This window comes from Papilio machaon, chromosome 3, assembly GCF_912999745.1.
Source record: "Papilio machaon chromosome 3, ilPapMach1.1, whole genome shotgun sequence".
NCBI lineage: Eukaryota > Metazoa > Arthropoda > Insecta > Lepidoptera > Papilionidae > Papilio > Papilio machaon.
Genome location: NC_059988.1, coordinates 10,311,923 through 10,332,857, shown reverse-complemented (window position 1 = coordinate 10,332,857; position 20,935 = coordinate 10,311,923). Strand labels below are relative to the sequence as shown.

The window sequence follows — 20,935 nt, the reverse complement described above, 5'->3', positions numbered from 1 at the left end:
TTATATATGTTCTGACAGAATCAACAGCGACAGCAGCGCCTCTCTCAGCGGTTCAGACATCCTTGTTTGACTATATTTACAACTCATTTTACAGTTACTATCATCCTAAGATTGAAACATTATATCGTAAGTTTAGTCAAAATATTAGAAAAGATAGTAACTTAGATATTTTTAACATCAATGCTACTTCCTTAAGTAAACAATTTTAACTAAATGATATTACCTGTGTCATCTTACTTCCGTTGTTAATTGCCTGGCCTGCATACATCACTGACCTCTATGCATGGACAGACTATAAAACGTGGTTTTTGTGCCTATTTGTTTTTCGCCATTTTTGCGCTGACGGTGTTGAGTAATTGAACTGATCATATAGATCCTTCTTTATTTACTCTTAAGGGGGGTTTGCACTAAACGAACAAAGAGCTAAAATAAGAGATATTCTTTCTTTATTTATTAGCGTAAACGAAGGCTCTTTCTCAGCGTTTATACCAAATTATCAACTAGCAAGAATGAAAGAAAAGAAAAGAAAACATTTAGAATGAGCATCAAGAACTAGGATTCTTGCATCTACACTTATACAAATCGCTAGTACAAGCGAGCACATAAGAACGTTTAAAAGTTCGCGTGATGTAGTGCATTCTTCTTTCATAGAATTTTCCATATAATCTATGTGAGCTCAGAAAGAATAACGAGTATTCTGTTTCTGTTTACACTTAAAAAAATGTCGAAGAGGGCATAGAACGTGCATTCATTCGTCTGGTGTAAATCGGCTTTGACGTAGAAATAGATTTAGCTGTCAGTCAGTAATTACGGAACGAAGCAAAAGGCAAAAGCTGTCTTTATACAAGCGGTGTCCTGTCCATATCTTTAAAGGCAGTGGTGTATATGTACACATGTACACATACGATACAAATACAATAAAAATAAGTAAGAAATTCTAGTGTCAGTTAATTTGCTATTGGTAACGGTTGTGTTCAGTGATTGTGCGTCTAGTTTTGTAGACTCAACTGTTTTTGTTGAATAAAAAAGAGTGTATGAGTGATATTTTACAGTGCGATGTGATACTGACAGCAAGTTGGAACATGTGATATAATAAGTTTAAATAAATCAAAACAAGATCGACCACCCACGGGTGTCCGGTCCAGAATTTCAGAAATGAGGCTGTAGCTTCTGCGAGTGCTAATACTTTCGGTTTCACGCTTCGATGGCATTTTGTTGAACCGACTACGATATAAAAATAACGTATTGTTATGTTTTGGATCGGTTCGATGGACTTTTAACAGGTGAGTTATCAGAAAATTTAAGGCATGGCGGATCGGAATGCGCCGGTAGATGATGGCGGCTATTGTTTTTTAATACACCACTCCGTGGCGGCCAACATCGATCCGCGATCCACGGACTGTTTGTTCCAATTGTTCTGGTAAATTAAGGGCGAGACAACAGTTAGATAAAACTGAATGTGACGCGGGCGCGGGCTCGACGACGTCACAGCAAATTACTTTGTTATCGCTTCGTCGTCGTCGTCGGATACTGCCGTACGGCGGCATTCCAAATCACACAATAGCTTCTTATTGGACATTCCATAAAACAAGTTGTGTAAAAAGTAATTGCTTCCGGTATTAATTGACATGATAGAGTATTTTTCTTAGTTGAAAAATCCACAATATTTAAATGCTCCAATATTTGACTAAGAAAGACAGTATAGTACATATACTGGATATGTTGGATATGTTGCCAAAATCAATTTATTTTATGTTAGAAGTGAAAACTATAAAAAAAAATTTAAACTTAACCAAGCAAAAACAAATAATAAATTGAATGCAAAAATGAGCTAAACTGGCAGAGGTTTCCCAGCTATCGATTGCTTGTCATAATTTTCCAAGTGAATGTAATCTGATGCAGCTATCACAATACAAGTTTTTGAAAAAAAAAAACTGATTAAAATACCTATTATAGAGGTTATCATATATTGTTGTGGCCCGGAAGTCACTTTGCAGAACTAAATGTTAGGTGCAGCTGCCGTACATGCATGTTGGGGTACGGGCACTGTGCGTTGTGTAGAAGATCTGAGCCACCAAGATATTTGAAAAGACATATGTGTTAAATAAAGTTTTGTGCATGTTTTAATTATAATTTCAACTACAAGTTGATGTGGATTGTATTTGTGCTTGTTTTTTTGGCAGACGCTATGAGTTATTGCATATTTTGTTGAAGCCAAGTGAAAAGCTTAATGTTTTTTTATTTGCTGTTATGGTGTAGTTGCTTACTGCCCCAGCGCCGGCCCGCCACACCAAAATGATGGTCGAGACCATGTTGGAGTCCTCGCAGGATTTTGGTAAGTGCATCCACATGAACTATTTGTAATCATCTCGTCATATTTTCTTAATATTTTAAATTACTGAATAGTCATATTTAATTTATTTCAAATAATATTTTGATATTGTATTGTATAGTGAATGGAAGTATGTAGATACAATTGCAAATTTAGTTTTGCAATCTTCATGGTAAAGTTCTGTCTATCTTCAGTAAAACCAAAACCAAAATATGGGTATCAAAAGAATTGATCACTCACTACATTTTTTTTATATTTACTGTTATACTATTATTATTCCTGAACATCACATCTTGGTATATTTTCTCATTCATAAATCATGTATGTGTATAACTTTTGTAATACTTTTCTTAGTAAATTAATATAATAAATAAGTGTGTATCTATATGTAATGTTTAAACTATCACCAGCAGCGGAGGTCAAATGTTGATATAGACAATGCTAATTGCTGTGTCATTTATTAATATTATTTATTACATTGCAAGCTGCAGCCACACATCACACACACATCACACACACACACACAGAGTTATTTTCCTGCTGTAACTGGGATAATTGATAGTGTGCCAGTGTTAGGTCAGCTTGATAAGGGGGGCATTGTTTAGCTCGTTATTTTGTTTGTTGACAAGCACTGCCTAATTGCTCTTGTGTGTTGTTTGTAATATTAAAGCATTGTATAGTATGTTCATATCTTTTTTTTGCATATAGTAATATCACAAGCAGACACAGCCTCTTATGTGCTTCGCTACTACTTCCTGTAAGAATGGATAATGCTTCATCAATAATAATAAATAAAATGTTTAATTACAAATACATATTTGGAATGAACTTGAAATGAATACATCTGTGCAAAGGTGTTCATTCAATAAAATAAAAATATAACATTTATTTGAGTTCTTTCAAAACATTAATATCTTCTTTTAATATTAAGCTTAAATATGTAACATTTTCACGGCAGCATAGTTTATCATTTTACATTTTCTAAAGATTTGTATTACATTCTGATGTGTGTCCATGTCTGATGTGCGTGCTCCTTGCAGGTATGTCGAACGGCAGCCTGCCGCAATGGAAACGCGAGCTGCTGCAGCGCCGCGCTGCGCGCTCCCGCCCTGCGCCGCCGCCCGCGCCCCCGGCACCCCCGCCCCCGCCACCCCCTACCGACGACGAGGAGCTGCGCTATGGGCCTGGCATCGTCAAGCGCCTCAAGTCTCGCTACCTCAGCCTGGCGCTCCGCGACGCGCCGCGCCGGCGTCCATCGGTCTTGCGGCGCGCCGCCTCCCTGGAGCACCTGCTGGACGAGCCGCCTCCGCCTCGCCCGCGGCCCGTCTCGCTCGCGGTTCCCCCGACCCCGCCGCGAAGGGACTCCGTCAAACGCGCTCGGTCCGTAGACGCCCTGAGTCGCCTGGACGAGCCCGATGCTGCCCCGCGTTGTCGGCCTCCGCGCCGCCCCGCGCCCCTGCTGCGCGACACCGAGCGCCCGCCGCCCGACGTGGTGCGCGCCGCCCTGCGCAAATTCGAATCGGCTCCGCCTCGGCGCGCCGCGCCCGCCGCCCGCGTGTCGGCGGTTCTGCGCGGCCTCGAGGGCCCGCGCTCCTCTACGCCCGAGCCTCGCGCGCGCTCCCCGAGCCCCGCCGCAGCCGATCTCTCGGCTATAGACGAGCCGGAGGGAGCCGCGATCTCCTCTAAGCCCGTCTCTCGCGCTGCACTCGAGGGCATCGCTCGCGCCGGTTCCACGATTCGCTATGCTTTCGAATCTCCGAAAAATGGATCACATCTTCCTACGGTCGCCGCCGCCAACCCGGTGCTGCTGAGTCGTGCTCGGTTGTGGACGTCTCCGAGGCGCGTCGGAATCATCCGCCCGATGCCCGCCCCGAGCTCCGAGCGCAACGACGCGAGCGCGACGCCACACCACGAGGAGTGTATCGAGAAGCCCGCGGAGGAGCCTCGCGTCGCGTCGCCGACGCCCGACCCGGAAACTCGAGGGGATAAACGCGAGCCGCCTTCCGCCGTCGTCGAACCGATCCTGCGGTCGCCACCGTCTGAAATCGTTCCGACAGAAACTACCGGACTTCCCTCTCCGAAACCGATCCCGCCACCTCGAGAGCGCACCCCGGATCCCATCGAAACCAAGTCGGAGCCGAGAGTGATGGAAACCATCCCGAAGCCGGCTCTGATGAACGGGCACGCGGAGGGAGGACGTACGCCCGAGCCGAGAGCCCGGACGCCGTCCCGCATCGGCGCCGCGGGGATAGAGCGAGCTTGGACCGGCGCCAAAGCCAAGAAGACCGGGGAAGTAGAGGAGAAGAAGGAAACGGAAGTGAAGCCGGCGACGTGGGGCCGAAAGCCGCGCCCCCCCGCGCCCGCCTCCACCTCCGTCGTGTTCAACTTCTCCAACCGCAAGGAGGTGCCCGATTACATCGAGAACGACGGCGTCATCCGACGTGCCAGCCGCCGCCACAGGATCAAGGTGAGTGCCACTGACACGTTCTTCAACCTTATACACACATACCGTACATCTGTCCCGAGGATCACCGCCAGGTTTGCATTGTTGTTGGATGCTTTGATTTTCAATATATATAGATGAATTCGGTCCAAATAGGATCAACACAAGTTATGATAAAACGAATTCTACTTGCATGACATTCAAATTAAAACTTTTTTTTATTTCTTATCTGATCACAATTAGAGTTTAGCCAGAGCGGTCGCTATTCTCGTGATGTCCTAATCCTAAACAAATAATTGGTTGCGAACTGTCCAAATCAATGGAAACAAACCTATCGCCTGTACAAACATGTTGAGTGGTGATGAGTGAAAGTGCGCGCGGAGAAAACGTCGCGTCGGACCCATGGGGCTCCACTCTCGGTTTCGGCAGATGCCACGAAAGCGACCGCGGAATGCCATCGCCGCCCCGACCGCCCCGGCCGCACCGCGCCGCGCCGACAACCGAATACATAATGCGCTCCTCATACAACTACTATTGACATGGTATCATCGTATGCCGCACACGTGTATTGCTGTGAGACAATCCTTTAACGTGTTACGTATTTTCATATAAACTTTTATTATTCATGAAAGTGTTACATCGATACTACACGACACGATCAATAGTCATAAAAAACTTGCGAAGAATTCGTAGTGAAATGAATGCGATATCGTGTCATAGTTAAAATCAAATGGGACGTATCGTTAAAGTAACCATTAGTTAACATTAAAAACCTATAAAATTTGAATGACGATATGATGATATCTTATCTATATATTACTTTGAAGATTAAATTCAAAGTAAACAGATATACCTATAAATAAAATGTATACTAGTAGTTTGTTCATTATAGCAGTTGGAGACGTGGGCGCGGCGCTGCGGCGCTTTATCCTCCTATAATCACTAAGCCGTTAGTTAAATAGCTTTCTTGTTTCTTTGAATAGCAGCGTAAATGACATGATCGTTGATCGTCTAACTCAGCCATCACGCCAATTTTAATTACCTATCTTAGTTAAAACAATGGCAGGTGATTTGTCTGGAAGTGGGAACCAGTCCGCAGCGCCCACCACCGCCATGATGGCCCGGCGTCAACGACTCACGCACTCCGACTCGCAGATACAGTTCACGTTAACTTTCGATTCACCAGTCGTCCTTGAAAGTAAACATTCGACGCGTTTGATTGGCTCGCACTACTTGTATTGTATGTGCCCTTAAGTATATTTGTTATAATTATGCAAATAATAGCCATAGGTCTGCCTCTGATGTTTTATATTAATAAAATTGATAAAGTCGAGGTAAGGTGAGGACTGCTCTTACATTATACACTCGTCGGCCGTTATCAGTTAACAGTAGGTAACACGTGCACCACTCATCTTGGGTAATTATGTTGAATTGATTTGTCACGAACGCATCGCAATCCGCACCTATTGATACCATAGCGCACACCTACCTCGAGCCCATTTACCGTTTGCAACTGAAAATATGTAAATATATAACATGTTATGGGGTTGGAGAACAGCGCTCCGCAAGGTGTCGCCACTCGACCGACCGGGAGGCATAGGCGCAGCCGCTGCGTGTCGGCGTGAGCCAGCGCTCGGTTAGCGTGAACCGAAGGCTGAGACTTGCAGCCTTCGGTTCCGTTTGTATGTCGGCTCAAGGCTGCGGTGATCTGTTGCCGGCAACCGCACACGTTCCCCGTACGAGCCAACCTCATGAACTTGAGCTGACTCACCACTCGGTCGCTTTAAATTTTACCTGTTTACGCAGAAAATTGTGATATTTCGTCTACTACCTATATTAAGTAAAATAAATATGTAAAATGTTAACATTTAATTGTAAGAAATATCGCATATTTGTTGTTGAACTATAAAATAAACACATGTTTAAACGATTATAAATATGTTGATGACTGAGAAGTTATACAGCACACTTAAATAATGGTAGGTTAATTCATTAAATAAAAAGTTTAGGCAGATAGTATTTGTGTTAGTTGAAGTGAACCGGTCTACATGAGTCAGTGAGTTGTGCAGTACGTGTTGCTTGTGGCGGGCAACGGCTATTCTTGGCAAATATTCCAATTTGCGAGTATCGCGTTAATGAGAGGTCCGGCTGATTCACGACTGCCGTTAGCCGCGCTCGCTTACCCCACCCCTTATACTGTTATTGTTATGTAGAATTAGTAGATAAAATCATTATACGTTTTCAATGTCCGGATGTATATATTTAAATGAAAATAAAAAACCTATGTCTTGAGTGGCTATCGGACAGCCCCGCTAGCACGCCAACCAGCAAACGCAGAATATGTACATACAATAATAATACTATAAAAACCGAACATAAACGTAATTAAATTAAATTGCCTATAATGATGTATGCGATAGAAGTTAAACGTGTCAGCGGCCACGTACGAGCAAAGACCACAGGCCGCGCCGATGACGTTGTATAGACGATATCGTCCGTTTTCAAACATGGACTGTGCAGCGATTTATTCAACTTAATTATTCACTCACTATGGTAGCCATAACGTTAACTTTAATCGCTTTGGGTTATTATAAAATGCCCAATTTACATTTCAATATTTGATGATTTGATGATCCTACTTTACGTATGTACGTGCCTCCCGAATAATCAATCGACACGTACCTACATGTGTGACATGTTTCTTATCAGTTAATTGAGACAAAACATTTAAATAGGACTCGTTCCGACGAAATCTGTAATAGAAAGGTAAGTTGTAATGAGTCAATGTATTCTTAACGTCGGTGATGGGATGTCACGGAAGCCGGCAGCGGAGTGTTAGCTTTCTACGACACAATGCGCCTCCAAAAAATACGCTCCCAGCGACCGCAGCGCGCCGCCTCGCCTAGCCCTGGTTTAACAAACATTGTGACAACAACAATAGTTACGATATTATGACAATTATGATGAGGTGGTCTCAAACCTGATAATTAATCGCCGAAGAACGTAACACTTAAAGTATGCAATATTATTTATAATCACACACGACACTTGCCAACCGATTTGACCTTTTAAGCTTGGATTTACATGTTTTTATTAATTTATTTCTTATCGTCGTAATGTTTCGTTTGCGGAATATTATTAATGATATATTTATTTTTATTTAATCACATCAAATCACGTTTGTTGCGAACAACATTGCGACGTCGTCATAGAAAAAACCTTGATATTCCTTGTTGGAACGTAGTTTTGGAACGTAGTTCCTTATCGCGCGTTGTGAAAGGGGGCTAGACGGAAAAATTCTTACGAAAAGTTGTCACGACACTTTTTGCTATAGTAAGTATGTTAACGACGAATTAGCGCTACTTCACCATGGCAACGACGTGACAATATATAACGAAAATTCATAGAAATAAAATGTACTTCTTGTGAAGACTTAAGTTTTTTATTCATAGAATAAACATTGCTTCCTTCACTAATTAATCGAAAGGAACTTCGTTCCTTCCGGGTGTCCCTTGACACCTCTCAAGTTTTTTTTTAAGTTAATACAGTATGATAGTAGTACAAGGTAATAGTTAGTTAGCATAGTATAATGATTGGATACCATTGGGGTAATGTTAGTCGTGGTCGATGTCGGTTGACTTCCAAACGCCTGTCTAACATTGACGACTCTTGTCTTATTCACCAACACATCTCACCGACTTTAAAAATTCCACGTAATCTTACTTCTTACTAATATTATAAATTCGAATGTTTAGATGGATCTCGATGAAATTTGGTAAAGATGTAAAACACAGTCTGAAAGAACATATAGGCTACTAATTAAGGCTTATTTTTAATTCTGTGCGGACGGAGTTGCGGACGACAGCTAGTTTTATTCATAAATGGCTATTCGACTTTGTGTACGACATTTAGCAGCGGCTAGACTCGTTTTGTAATTTCCGTGATCTAATGAAGTGGAATGTTTGCTTTTGGTATTCGAGTCTCGTCACTCGAGTGTCCGACATTTGTGCACACAGAGTTGTCACTGTTGCCGAGACCGCTGGGAATTTGTTCTCAAGCCACGCGGGTTTTCGTATTGTAGATGATGTAATTATTATGAGACTAGGAAGTGACAAAGCATTACGCTTTGCTGTTTTCTTCTTTCTATATATATAAAGAAGGGATATTTCTGTGTATTATCCTCTCCAGAGCTTAATGCATGTCTATCTATACATAATAATAAAATAGGAATGTCTGTACGTAATATCGAAATATATGTAATATTTCGTATACGTGCGTTGTACAACAATAACAGGGAACCAATTTTTAACATTTTTGTCTGTGTGTCTGTGCCCACACAGACAAAATGCCGGCCCAGCCGCTGCAGTGTCATCTTCGCAATGTAAATGAAATAGACATTGTTCTTTAGCAGTAAAATATGTTATATATGTATTTATGTAATTGCACAAAGATGTCGCCGCCGCGCTGTGTTAATATTAACACTTGAATTTCCCTTAACTTTGATGTGTTAACTGCTGTAGCGTGTCAACAATAACTTTGGCGGGTTAGTGTTAAACGTGTACGAGATGTATCTCGGACGGCATCTCTATATTTTTGTGAAAGTGCTCACAATGCCCTAAACATCGCTGAGTCGACCTCACAGTGTTCACCCTAAAAAGATAAAATTGCATTAAACCTGACTTAATATGAGGACGCGCTAATTATTCCTTAATGCATAACCAAGTGTAACGGCGCACCCCCCCCCCCCACATGCAAATCAATCAGTACTAGCGACATGTGATAACTCTATGCACCGGGGCGGGGTCGAGAAACCCCACAAGCATTCGCCGTATCGTGTAAATTACGTCAATTGTATGACTTCCATGTAACGGAGCTGTTCCAACACGCCGCCGCCGCCGCCGCCGCCCCCGCACTTGTCGCTACCCGGCATGCACCAATCGTTGTTCGATGTTGAATTCTTGCAAATAAAATATTGTCACTTGTATTTTTCTGCTGACCGTCGCTAGCCGTGACATTTGAAGCTGATTGCTGATTGTCCAATCACTGGCTGCCAATTTTGTAATAAAAGTTTATATTGGAATGAGGAGTAATCACCACATATAAGATCAAACTACATATCTGTAGCAAGTTACTTAACAAGTACGCTGACTATTATATTTTTAATATACCTACGGAGTTGAATCTGTAGGAACTTAACCTTGTTTTCCGCTTCCAGATATTCTTCAAGTAGATACCTATTCTCAGATGCCTTTTCCTGGCCTGGCTTCGGCCGGGGGCAGAGCCGTGTGTTTACTGATAAAGTCGATCCCTAAAACCGCAACCAAGTCGCCTTCGTGGGTCATACTCATTGTTTTAAAAAAAAAACAACTTCGAGTTTAGTAATTTATTTGCCTTGTGCTACACTTCCCAGTCTGATTTTCAACTAAAAGTAATTTGTTTTTGTATTTATACATCCGTATCGATTAAAATACTTGTTGATTGAGGGTGTCCTTGTGTGTCGTTATCGCAGCGATTGCTCCGCGTTACGATAGCGACAGCGACAGTGCACCTCTCGCCAGCGACGGACGCATGCCGGTGCCGCGGACGCGGGTTCGAGCGCTCTAGGAATCGAATCGAAAAGAAATCGCCATTGGAATCGAATTATAAACATGATGTAATTCCAATAAAATAAAATAAAACACACACATACACACAACACTAGTCATTGTATATTACTGTCGTCGACAACATTTTATTCTTACTTCTTACTAATATTATAAATGCTAAAGGTATCTTCGGAACGGATCTTGATGAAATTTGGCGAAGATGTAGAACATATTCTGGAAAAACACACGGCTACTTATTACATTATTTCGACAGCTAGTAGAGACATCTTATTTATTTAACAGACATAAATAAGTGCGATTTATTTTTTTCTCAGTAATATCCAATATACCGTAGTCACAATCACATCTCGCGTCTGTTCGTTTCTAATCAAAGAAAACGTGTATCAAAAGTTACGTCACACGTTCTTAGATATTTTATAAACATTTGATATGACGCCGATATAAATGTTATTTAATTTATTCTTTCAGAATATCTCAAGTCCACTTTCGATGAGACTTTCTCTTTTTGCTAGCATTTTAGGAAATTTTAATAAGTCGCACATCGTGCTTACATAATCACAAGCGTGTTCACAAATGAACTTACGTGTATATAATTAATGTCCGAGCTGAATTATTATTTTACGCACTAAATAAAATAAATAAAATTAATTCTGTGGGGACATACGGCTACTAATATGAAATGCCACTTGCTGGGACCTAGTCTCGTTCCGTCGTTCCTCTACGCTGCTAAATGTTATTCTTTTTTCTGCGTTATAACGGAAAAATATTAGAATTATTATATTAAAGATGTATTTCTTTTCAAATAGAAAAAGACGTACCTGTGAGACATTGACATATTTTCTAATACACGTACCTGTCTCAATATGTACGTAACAGATGAATAATAGAAGTAATCAGTAAGCGTTGATTCACATCCGTCTAAACGACGTATCATGGTAATAATGTGCTTGTTATTTCACCGGGGGTTTCTGAGTTCAAACACTCTATATAAAATATATCTTCATCCCTATCATTTTTTACTTTTGACAAAATAGAAATAATAAGTTATAAACAGACATTTTGGTCTCAGAAACCCACAGTAAGACATTTATGTAGGCTTAGTAGCTACTGTGACACAGCACCATCGTCGTGGGACAAGTCAAGTCACTACCCTGAACCCCTGTATAGAACCCTGCACAGTTCATGGAGCACGGCTTGCCTCACTCGTTGCGGTAGTGCACCCCACTGCTTAACACATACATGTATGTATACGTGTGTGCCTCGTCATACATGTTTTTACCTTTGCTGAACACTTACTCGACGACAAACTAGTTCATTTCAAAGAGAACCTCGTGTGCCTACACTTAATCTGATACGGTTGGTTTGACTAAGGTAATGTTCATGTTGAATTCATTTTAAATGGAATCAAATAGCTTTAGAAATAATCTGAGATAATATTTAAATGAATAATAAAATAATCACATGATAAAATTCCTATTATTTATCTTGTACACATTTGGTATGAATAATGAAGACTGATTCATACTTTCCTTGATATACACGCATTAGTCGAGTGCTAATACACTACAGAGGGAACTGCAAGACCGCTGCACCGGCTGCAGCAGCAGCAGTTTGCTCATGCTATTTATATAGCTGCTTACTTGTTCTTTGCATTTTTCAATAACAATCTTGTAACTATAATGTAACAGATCAAGGTTAATTAACTCAGTCGGAATCGCGTTACATCGGCCCAGGGTCTGCGGCCGGCCGCTGAGCCGATACCCGACACCAGATCGCGCCTCGCCGCATTGCATTGATTGACGACGATCTGTTGATACTAATCTGTAGTATGTTGCTCATCAACCAAATTATTACGCTCTCCGGTATTTCGTATTGTCTATAGTTGCGTAAACAATTGACCTTTCCAAAAATAATCGTTATGTCCTCTGACAAAGACATTTAACACATATTTATAGACCGGATTATTTTCTAAAATTGTAATAATTTATCTCTGTTGTAAAGTAATTTTATTACTGATTTATATGGATTAATGTAATGTGAAAATCTTGTCGTCTTGTCTTAAAACTTGTGTCTCGTTGTGTGTCTGTCAGACTGTCCGTAAGTGATTAAAATAATTAATTATTTTTTTGTAGGTAGAATATAAAAAACATAGCATTAATTCGAGCATAAATTATTATTATATTTAAAAAAATGTAATAAAAGTTTGAATTATTTTCTTCGTAATATCAGCAAATGTTACAATTTCAAAGTAAATGTCTTGTCTACTTTTAGTTAGCTCTGTAACTAGGTAGATAACGTCAGAGTGAATGCTGTGACGTACTAGGAAAGGCCGTCAGCCTTCGGCACGACCTCGGCATTGAGTTTAGAAGTGAATTTTCGAATTTCCCTAGCTTTGCTAAAACGCGATAAACAAAGCAAACATAATTTTATATGGAAAGTTGTATACCATGTTTCAATATACAACGAAAAACAAGTTCACTAGAAAGATCAATTGCAAAGTTGTGATGAACTAATTCATACCAATATTAGTACATCTGTTTATTACCAGCCGGAGACAACCACACATTAACCTGTACGCTAAGTGTAAGAAATATACACAATTTTATTGAAAATTAACATTTTCAATCTTTAATAATATACTTTTTTATATGAATACGCTCAAAGTCGTAATCAATGACTATCAAGAGTCGATTAGCAGAGAGATGTTTGTTGAATTGTAAATTTGGCCTTTAGTAAAAGCTAACCAGCGAGCTGCCTGACAACTTTTACAGTACGGCCAGCGCCCACACCACTCTGCCTCAACGAAACCGAAGCCATCATAATATTACTGCCACTTACGTAACTTTGTGCGAATACTGCTTTTATTGCTACAATATTTTTTTATATTAATTTCACATCAAAAGCAAGAAGTGACGTCACTAACTTAGCTCGATATCGATCGTATTTATTCGACAATGTTAATCCATATATCTGCTGGATTATTTATTTATCTACATATATACATACATACATATCTACATAGATATGAATATTTAAAGTTACTGATAATTACATTAACATATAATAACATTTTTGTAAAGCAAGTTCCAAAGTCCTGATATATCCAGCTTTAGTGCCAGTCTGCCAGCGACTTTAACATAATCTGTCGCAGCTCCTGCATCATGCTCGTCTATGTCTCGGTGTGTATGTACATATGTGTACCCGTGTTAACAGTTTCATATTGTATGAGCGTGACCGTCAGACTGCGTCGGATAATCTCCGAGGCGTTGCAATCGGTAGGCCTCTCGCCCTGCTCTTTTGCACGCACATAAACTGACGGGCCCTTTATCACTATTACTCCTTTTGTACCAGTTCTTCCTTTAGGTATATTCCGATATTTAAATAGAGGTTTCATGATGTATGAAGTTAACAAGTAGTAATAATTGTAAAAGGTAAAAAGTGAGTACCAATGGCGGCCACTGAGAATGCAGCTAAAAACATGGACCGTTTTAGCGCTAACTACTGCACGCCGCCTGCGCCTCGCCTCACCCGCATTCGGAATGGACCGCATGCCTCAATGTAGACGACATCGCTCGGATACTTTGATATATTCTCAGTGAGCGGGATAACCGAACAGATATATATTTCAGTAAATAAATAAACTGCTACTGTTTCTTTGTACAGAGATGCAAAGCGCTTTGAAAACTAAAAGGGGGCTAAAATGAATCGACTTGTTTGTTTGTTTCACACGAGATCACCGGCCGGCGGTTTTCCTCGCGATAGCCTCCTTAGTGCCAACAAATAATGTTTCAATAATGCTAACGATTTTTCCTCCATTAAGATATGTGTTTGGTTTCTATATTTAATATAAAATTAATAATAACTAGGTTGATATTTACCTCTTTTGCGCTTCAATTCTCGGATTCTGTACTCTGCACTAAGGTAATCTAGATAGCTATCTTCTAATATAAATAGAGACCTGTTCTATGCTAAAACCTTATTTTTTCACATATTATAAACCAACCGTTCGAATATTAAATTCTTTTTTGGGAGTACGTTAACATTTAAAATAGGAACTTTACACGAAAGTATAAAGACTCCATTGTAATAATGTTTTAGATGTAGTCAGTATAAAACACGTATTGTGTACACAGCTTGCTGTTTGTGAGAGATTCTGATTGTAAACATCATTGACTGCGCCCATCCGCGTACCGGTGTGCATTGCACGTGTCAACATTATCCAACAGCGTAACAGTATCCAGTTATTACATACTCTGACATTCAATTTGAAAGCATACATACAATAACGTGATGGCCCAGCAGATGAATGACAAACACGCTAATGTGGGCCCGCGCCACATGGTACGCACAAGGGGTACCCCTCCCGTCGCCATCCTCCATCACGCTAGTCGCTGTTGTTGACATTACACTCGCAGAGAAAAAATTAACTTCCTGTTATTGAATCTTGCTCAGTTCCCTTAAACAGGAAATAGTATTATTTATCTAAATAAATTCATATTGTCTTGAATTCTTCATATTGTCATCTCGGCAAAGTATGTAAACCAAGACAATGCGTTGCAGATGCGGTGTCCAGCGTTATTAGACAAAACAAGGGGAAAAAATGAAAAGGATGCGATTAAGGATTAAACAATATAATTAATTTATTGTTTTCAATAAGTAAACTAATTCTTGAGTAATTTCTTTGTATATGTGCGAACCGTAACGAGAATCGAAAGTGTAGTACAGAGCTTAGGAAGTGAATATTTTGTATTGAATACGCCCGACTAGTGCACGCCTCGCCCGGGAGGGAAGCGCCGCGCCGAGTGCGTGTTCGCGGTCCCTTGAACTTGTGCGCTCGGAACCCGTTTCGCGGCCGAGTCATGCGTAGTCGAGTGTTTCCCACATAATAATGTAAACACAATTTCATGTTGGAATTTTTACAAAAACACCTCCGTCGAGGACCGCAATGTTTAGAAGTAAACAGTCAACAGACATTACTATTTAACATGTGTTTGCAGGCGGGCGAGCCGGGCGTGGTGGTGCTGCGGCCGGCGGCGGGCGGACCGTCGGAGGACTCAGGCTCCGAGTCGGAGGGCGAGGCGGAGCGCCCGCCCTCGCCCTGTAGCGTGCGCTTCGTCAACGACAACGTGCTTATCAACGGCCGCTCCTCCATGCGCCCAGACCGGCAGCGCATCGCCAAGGTACAGGTTTGTGCAGGGATAGAGCTTCTCTAACAATTACCTATATCGGTCAAAGGTAGTGAATAGAGACGAGTCGTTCATGAGACAAGGCAGTGATGTATGGCCGCGGCGTGTTTCAGCTGAAGTTGCAGTTTGACGACTCGCTGACGCGCACCTTCGAGTACCCCTCCGAGACGTCGCTGTGTGAGGACTCGCCGCAGGATGCGCCCTCCCCGTCGCCCTCGTTGGCGCCCTCACTGTCGCCTTCCGCGCCCTCCGCGCCTTCCGCACCCGCGGCCAGCACGCTCGCAGCCAACACTCACCTCGGTAAGGGTACATTTCTATGTAATCACTACTTACTGCTTTGATATTAAGACAATTTCATTGAAAGAGGGCCCACGCACAGTTTTTGATATAAAAATACCCATAGGTGGGCACAGTTAATCAAAAAGTTAACTTCGTTAATCGTTAATTCGTTAAATAAAAATTTAACTTCGTTAATCGTTAAAGCGTTTAATTTACGAAAACTTAACGCAAGTTAAAGTTAACAGTTAAAGTTAATTTTTGTTTATATTACGAGCATAAGGCGCAAGCGGGAAACGGCCATATGTACCTATATAATCTCCGAATCGTATGGACCGATTTTGTCGAGACTTTCAATAGAACTTAGGCTATTTTTTTACAGCCCTTACGAAATCTCGGGCGATCGCTAATCCTATCTATAATTTAGTTATATAATACTAAAATATAATTTAGACAATATGAGCGATGTACTAATGCCTGTACCATAATAATGACGTAGCATGCACTAGTTACACACACTTATATACTACACTGACAATGATGGACAATTGACTTTTTCAGTCAATTTTTTTATCGACAATCCGACGTCACGGAATTAGAGAGCTAACTAAATTTAGACAACACAAATTTTCTATTAAACAGTACGACATGTGATAACATTCAAAAGAAAATAATCAAAACTTTTGTGCAGTATTTACATTTTTTATCTGTTACTATTTGCACCCGAATATTCATTTGCTCATACTCCAACAACTGAACATTTATTTTTATGTATAATTTGATAATATTTTTGGAACGAAGTTCGTTATCGCGCGTTGTGAAATGGGGCTAGACGGAAAAAATTCTTACGAAAAGTTGTCACGACACTTTTTGCTATAGTAACCATGGCAACGACGTGACAATTTACAAATAAAATGTACTTCTTGTGAAGACTTAAGTTTTTTATTCATAGAATAAACATTGGTTCCTTCACTAATTAATCGAAAGGAACTTCGTTCCATCCGGGTGTCCCTTGACACCTCTCAAGTTTTTTTTATTTTATTTTAGCTAAGGACCCACGAACAGACTTATCATTTTTTACGTACTTTTTATTTATTAATATAGATTTATTAATAAAACTTCTAACATCAGAGGAAACTTATTATAACATTGATAAATAAACCATATAACCAATCCAGTGATACATCTCAACGCATCAAACCATACAACTGAGATGCCTTCGATAACTTCTATCATCTAATGATCTATCGTCCGATCTATTGTTATATGTTAAATAAAGTTAAATTACTCTCAGCGTAAAGAGCATACGTTACACGACATAACGAAAACAACCGATCGCGGGTGATGTCTTCTCTCTTTCTTATCACCTATAAAAACGTTATAGTTAATTAGTAAGAATATGGTTTTGAATTATTTTCAACGACATTCGATTAGTTTTAAAATAAACTTTCGATATACGTAATAAAATCGATGTCTTTTTGTAAAGGTCACTTGTGGCAACATTTCATATATTAAATTTAGTATAACACAGTTTAACATTATTTCACTAACATAATTATTTTATCTTTTTCCTCATTCCTTCTCGTTTTGTCGTATACTTTTTTTATAAACAAACAAATTATCTTCGCTATTGTCTATGCGCAGCGCACGTGCATCCCCGACCATTAGAAGGGTTGTGGCCATAAATCCATCGAGTTCGTTACCGCGTTCTCTGTGCGGCTGTCCATTTGATCCTTTGTTCATATTTTTGTTGTTTTTAAAATTATTTTTCGTTGACTATGAAGAAGCCCCAAAAAAACAAACGACGGTAATAAACACCTAAATCCATTTTGTTTTTGAGGAACGTTTATTGCGTGCACATTTCGTCTTTCGAATTTATAAATTTATTTTTCATTGTTTGTTTCTTATCTACGCAATGACAAAAAATCCTATTTGTACGCTTTTTCAAATGAACCATAAACTATTTTTTTAATTTTTTGATGTGAAACATCTATAGGATCACTTGTAAACCGAATCGTTCGCGTGGCGACGCTTGCCGTGGCGACGGGTCGCCAAGCTATACTAAGGTATAAGCATATATATTTTATGTGTTTAGTTTAATAATATTTAATATGATTTATTATTATTACTTACTATAACTATTATTATTATTACTATTACTTTTATTATTATTATCATTACTATCATTATCATTTAATGAATTATAATATTTAATATTTTATGCATATTACTTGTGCATACACGATGTTTCACATCTGCCAGGCGTCCCATGACGGCTCACAAGTTTTTTTTGTTGTCTTTAAACTCCAAAATTAAAATAAACATTTTTGTCTGCAACAAAGTTTAGTTGTATTTTAGGTACGACGTTGAAGAGTACTCTCGGTTATTTTGATTGCAATTCAACGCAGAGTTTATCTCTTTTAATAGATTTTGCGTCTCACGTATAACAATTATTGTATTAAGAGTAAAGTGTTTTCGAACCTTATGTTGATTTTATAACAAAGTCTTTTTCTAAAAAAAGTGATTTTAAATAAATGAAAACCAGTTTTAATGTGAATAAAATGTAATAAAGACTTTTAGAGATATTTGTGTAAATGTGAAATAATTATTAAACTTTGAAGGTGTCTAGCGCCTAAGCTTCACAATATTTGATAGAGGTAAGTTTGTTTAAATCGTCACTATTTTCTAACAAGGATTTTGTGGTAGTCTTTTGATCACGTCTATCCCGGCCGCTCGGTGTATTGTATTTGTATAACATGCATCACACTCGCTCGTTCTCGTTCTCTCTCGTTCTCGTTCACCATTCGACTCGCCGACGGTCGCCGAACATAGCCGAACTTACGAATGTAGCCTGATGCATAATTTAAATAAAATGACAACACGTCAATAAGTGTCTATTGTAACAATTAACGGACTAAATTAACGGAAGTAGAATTTAACGGAAGTTAACAAGAGCGTTAACACTTTTTGAATTTAACTTAAAAGTTAATCCGTTAAGGAAAATTTTAACTTCGTTAATTAACGATTAACGGATTAACGAGTTAATGCCCACCTTTGAAAATACCGAATATCTGGTGTTTAATTGATGACGCTAATGATAAAAATCTGACAATGATGTAACACGACTACAGACAGACACGTGATATTATTTCTATGCATATTACACACCTTATGGGAATTTGATACATATTTTTTATTATATATTTTATAGGATTTCGGTAACGAAATGTTGTATAAAGGGAAACGTAAATTCATTTACAAGTCTCCATCTGTAAGGAATACGTTTAGTACAAACTCGTGTCATAATAAGAAAGAATATACATAAACAAAATTATTATTGTAACGTACACGCACGCGTAGTGCGGCCGCGGCGGGCGGCGTCGCTGCGGCTGCGCACGCGCCGCGCTCCAGAGACCTTCGTATGAGCTGCGCCGCCGCGCCCCGCCTCCGCCCCGCCTCCGCCCCGTCTCCGCCCCGCCTCCGCCCCGTCTCCGCCGCGACACACCCCCGCATGTAACGCGTCTGTTGTCTGACGTCGCTCTACTGCTAGCAATCATTCATAATCCGTAGATTACTTAGCGCTCGTCGTACACAGCCCATCTCGTATTCGTATAATGCGTACGAGCTCAGAAGTTGTCAATAAATATTTACTGTTGACCTCTTAGCGGTGTCGCTTGGAAACATTATTTATAAATGTTGTTTTAATGCTCGCATCACTGTGTAGAATAATTTTGTTTGATTCTATAGTTTTATGTTTATACATTAAGTAAGCTCTGCGCCGGAGGACTATCTGACTGTGATAATGTCATCTAACACAGTGCACATCGCCGGCAGTGTTTGAGGACAAAGGACGACAACGGTCCCGACAGCGCTTTAATATGTGTTAATGTTGTATTGCAGCTTCTGGTGCGCTGGGTCGCTACACGCCCAGCAAGACGCACGCCGATGACTTCCAGCTCGGCCTCGCGCGTCCCCGCACAGGTACGTCCGCACACTGCACACACTGCACACACTGCACACACTGCACACACTGCACACACTGCACACACTGACACCGCCCCCCATCACCTCCACCCCTCTTAGGCAGAAACACTCTCGAGCTGCCTCGGATATCCTTACCAAAATTTCATCACAATCCAATTTGTGATTCATAAACGCATAGAGGCATAAATGTAGAATTATTTTTACTAGCTTCTGCCCGCGACTTCGTCTGTACAAAATTAAAGCAAGAGTTAAAAGTATCTACCAAATTTCAATAACATGTTATGTACTATTGCGTATTCGCAAACAACAACATATTAAACGTGAAACGAACACTATTCCAGACACAGAGGAAGCCTATGTGTTCTTCCATACCTTCTAACAAACATCCGTCCATACATCTAAACATTCGCATTTGTAATATTAGTAAGATTGTTGTTGAACATAAAGCTTTCATGTATGTAATTCAGATGGCGCGCTGGAGCAGAACAAGGCGGAGGTGGAGGCGAGCGGCGCGGAGGTGGAGGCGGAGGCGGGCGGCGCGGAGGCGGAGGCGGAGGCGGGCGGGCAGGAGGACGTGCGGCCGTGCGCGGCGGACTTGGCGCACTCGTGGAGCGACGCGCGCGCCCTCTCCACGGACCTGCTGTTCTAGTGCGGCGGAGGAACTCCTCGCATGATTGTTTAAACGACACTTGTGTAACATTCAAATCAGTTATTTGTCAAAGAGATGAACGAGACAATATTATCACTTTCGTGTGAGCGCACGTTGCAATATACACTTTGCTTTCTAGTGATAAAAGTGTGGTCTTGTTCCCGGAAGAAGGAACTCGAGGAGGAGAATCCTGGTATAAATACTTGTCCGTATGAGATAATGAACGGTATTATAATAATATATTTAGCGATAGTTGTAACTTACTGTATTTTGATGAATTTAGATGGTATATTTAGTATATTTAGGGCTCGCGTGCGCAGATGTTCAGCCGTACAAAGCATATTGTTCTTGTATGACAGGGAAGACGATATGATTTTGGACGGATGTTTGGTCAGGGGAGAGACGCGCGGCGGGGGGACGTTTCCACATCACTGTGGATGTATGAGAAACCAAATGAAG

General features: G+C 40.5%; 1 protein-coding gene across 1 annotated transcript; it reads left to right on the top strand.

Annotated features, from left to right (window-relative positions):
• Positions 1-881: 881 nt before the first annotated feature.
• Positions 882-20,476, top strand: LOC106708076 (serine/arginine repetitive matrix protein 1). Its single transcript, XM_014499552.2, has 7 exons — positions 882-1,283; positions 2,260-2,335; positions 3,373-4,799; positions 15,379-15,561; positions 15,681-15,867; positions 19,744-19,824; positions 20,295-20,476. The coding sequence occupies exons 2-7, from the start codon at positions 2,296-2,298 to the stop codon at positions 20,474-20,476; spliced, it is 2,100 nt and encodes a 699-aa protein (XP_014355038.2). The 5' UTR covers positions 882-1,283; positions 2,260-2,295.
• The last annotated feature ends 459 nt before the right edge of the window (positions 20,477-20,935 follow it).

Excerpts from the sequence above, each read along its gene's own strand:
- LOC106708076 (XM_014499552.2), top strand. The coding sequence starts at position 2,296 with ATGATGGTCGAGACCATGTTGGAGTCCTCGCAGGATTTTG. Across the intron at positions 2,336-3,372 it reads GGAGTCCTCGCAGGATTTTG|GTATGTCGAACGGCAGCCTG; the intron begins GTAAGTGCATCC and ends TGCTCCTTGCAG. Across the intron at positions 15,562-15,680 it reads ACCGGCAGCGCATCGCCAAG|CTGAAGTTGCAGTTTGACGA; the intron begins GTACAGGTTTGT and ends GGCGTGTTTCAG.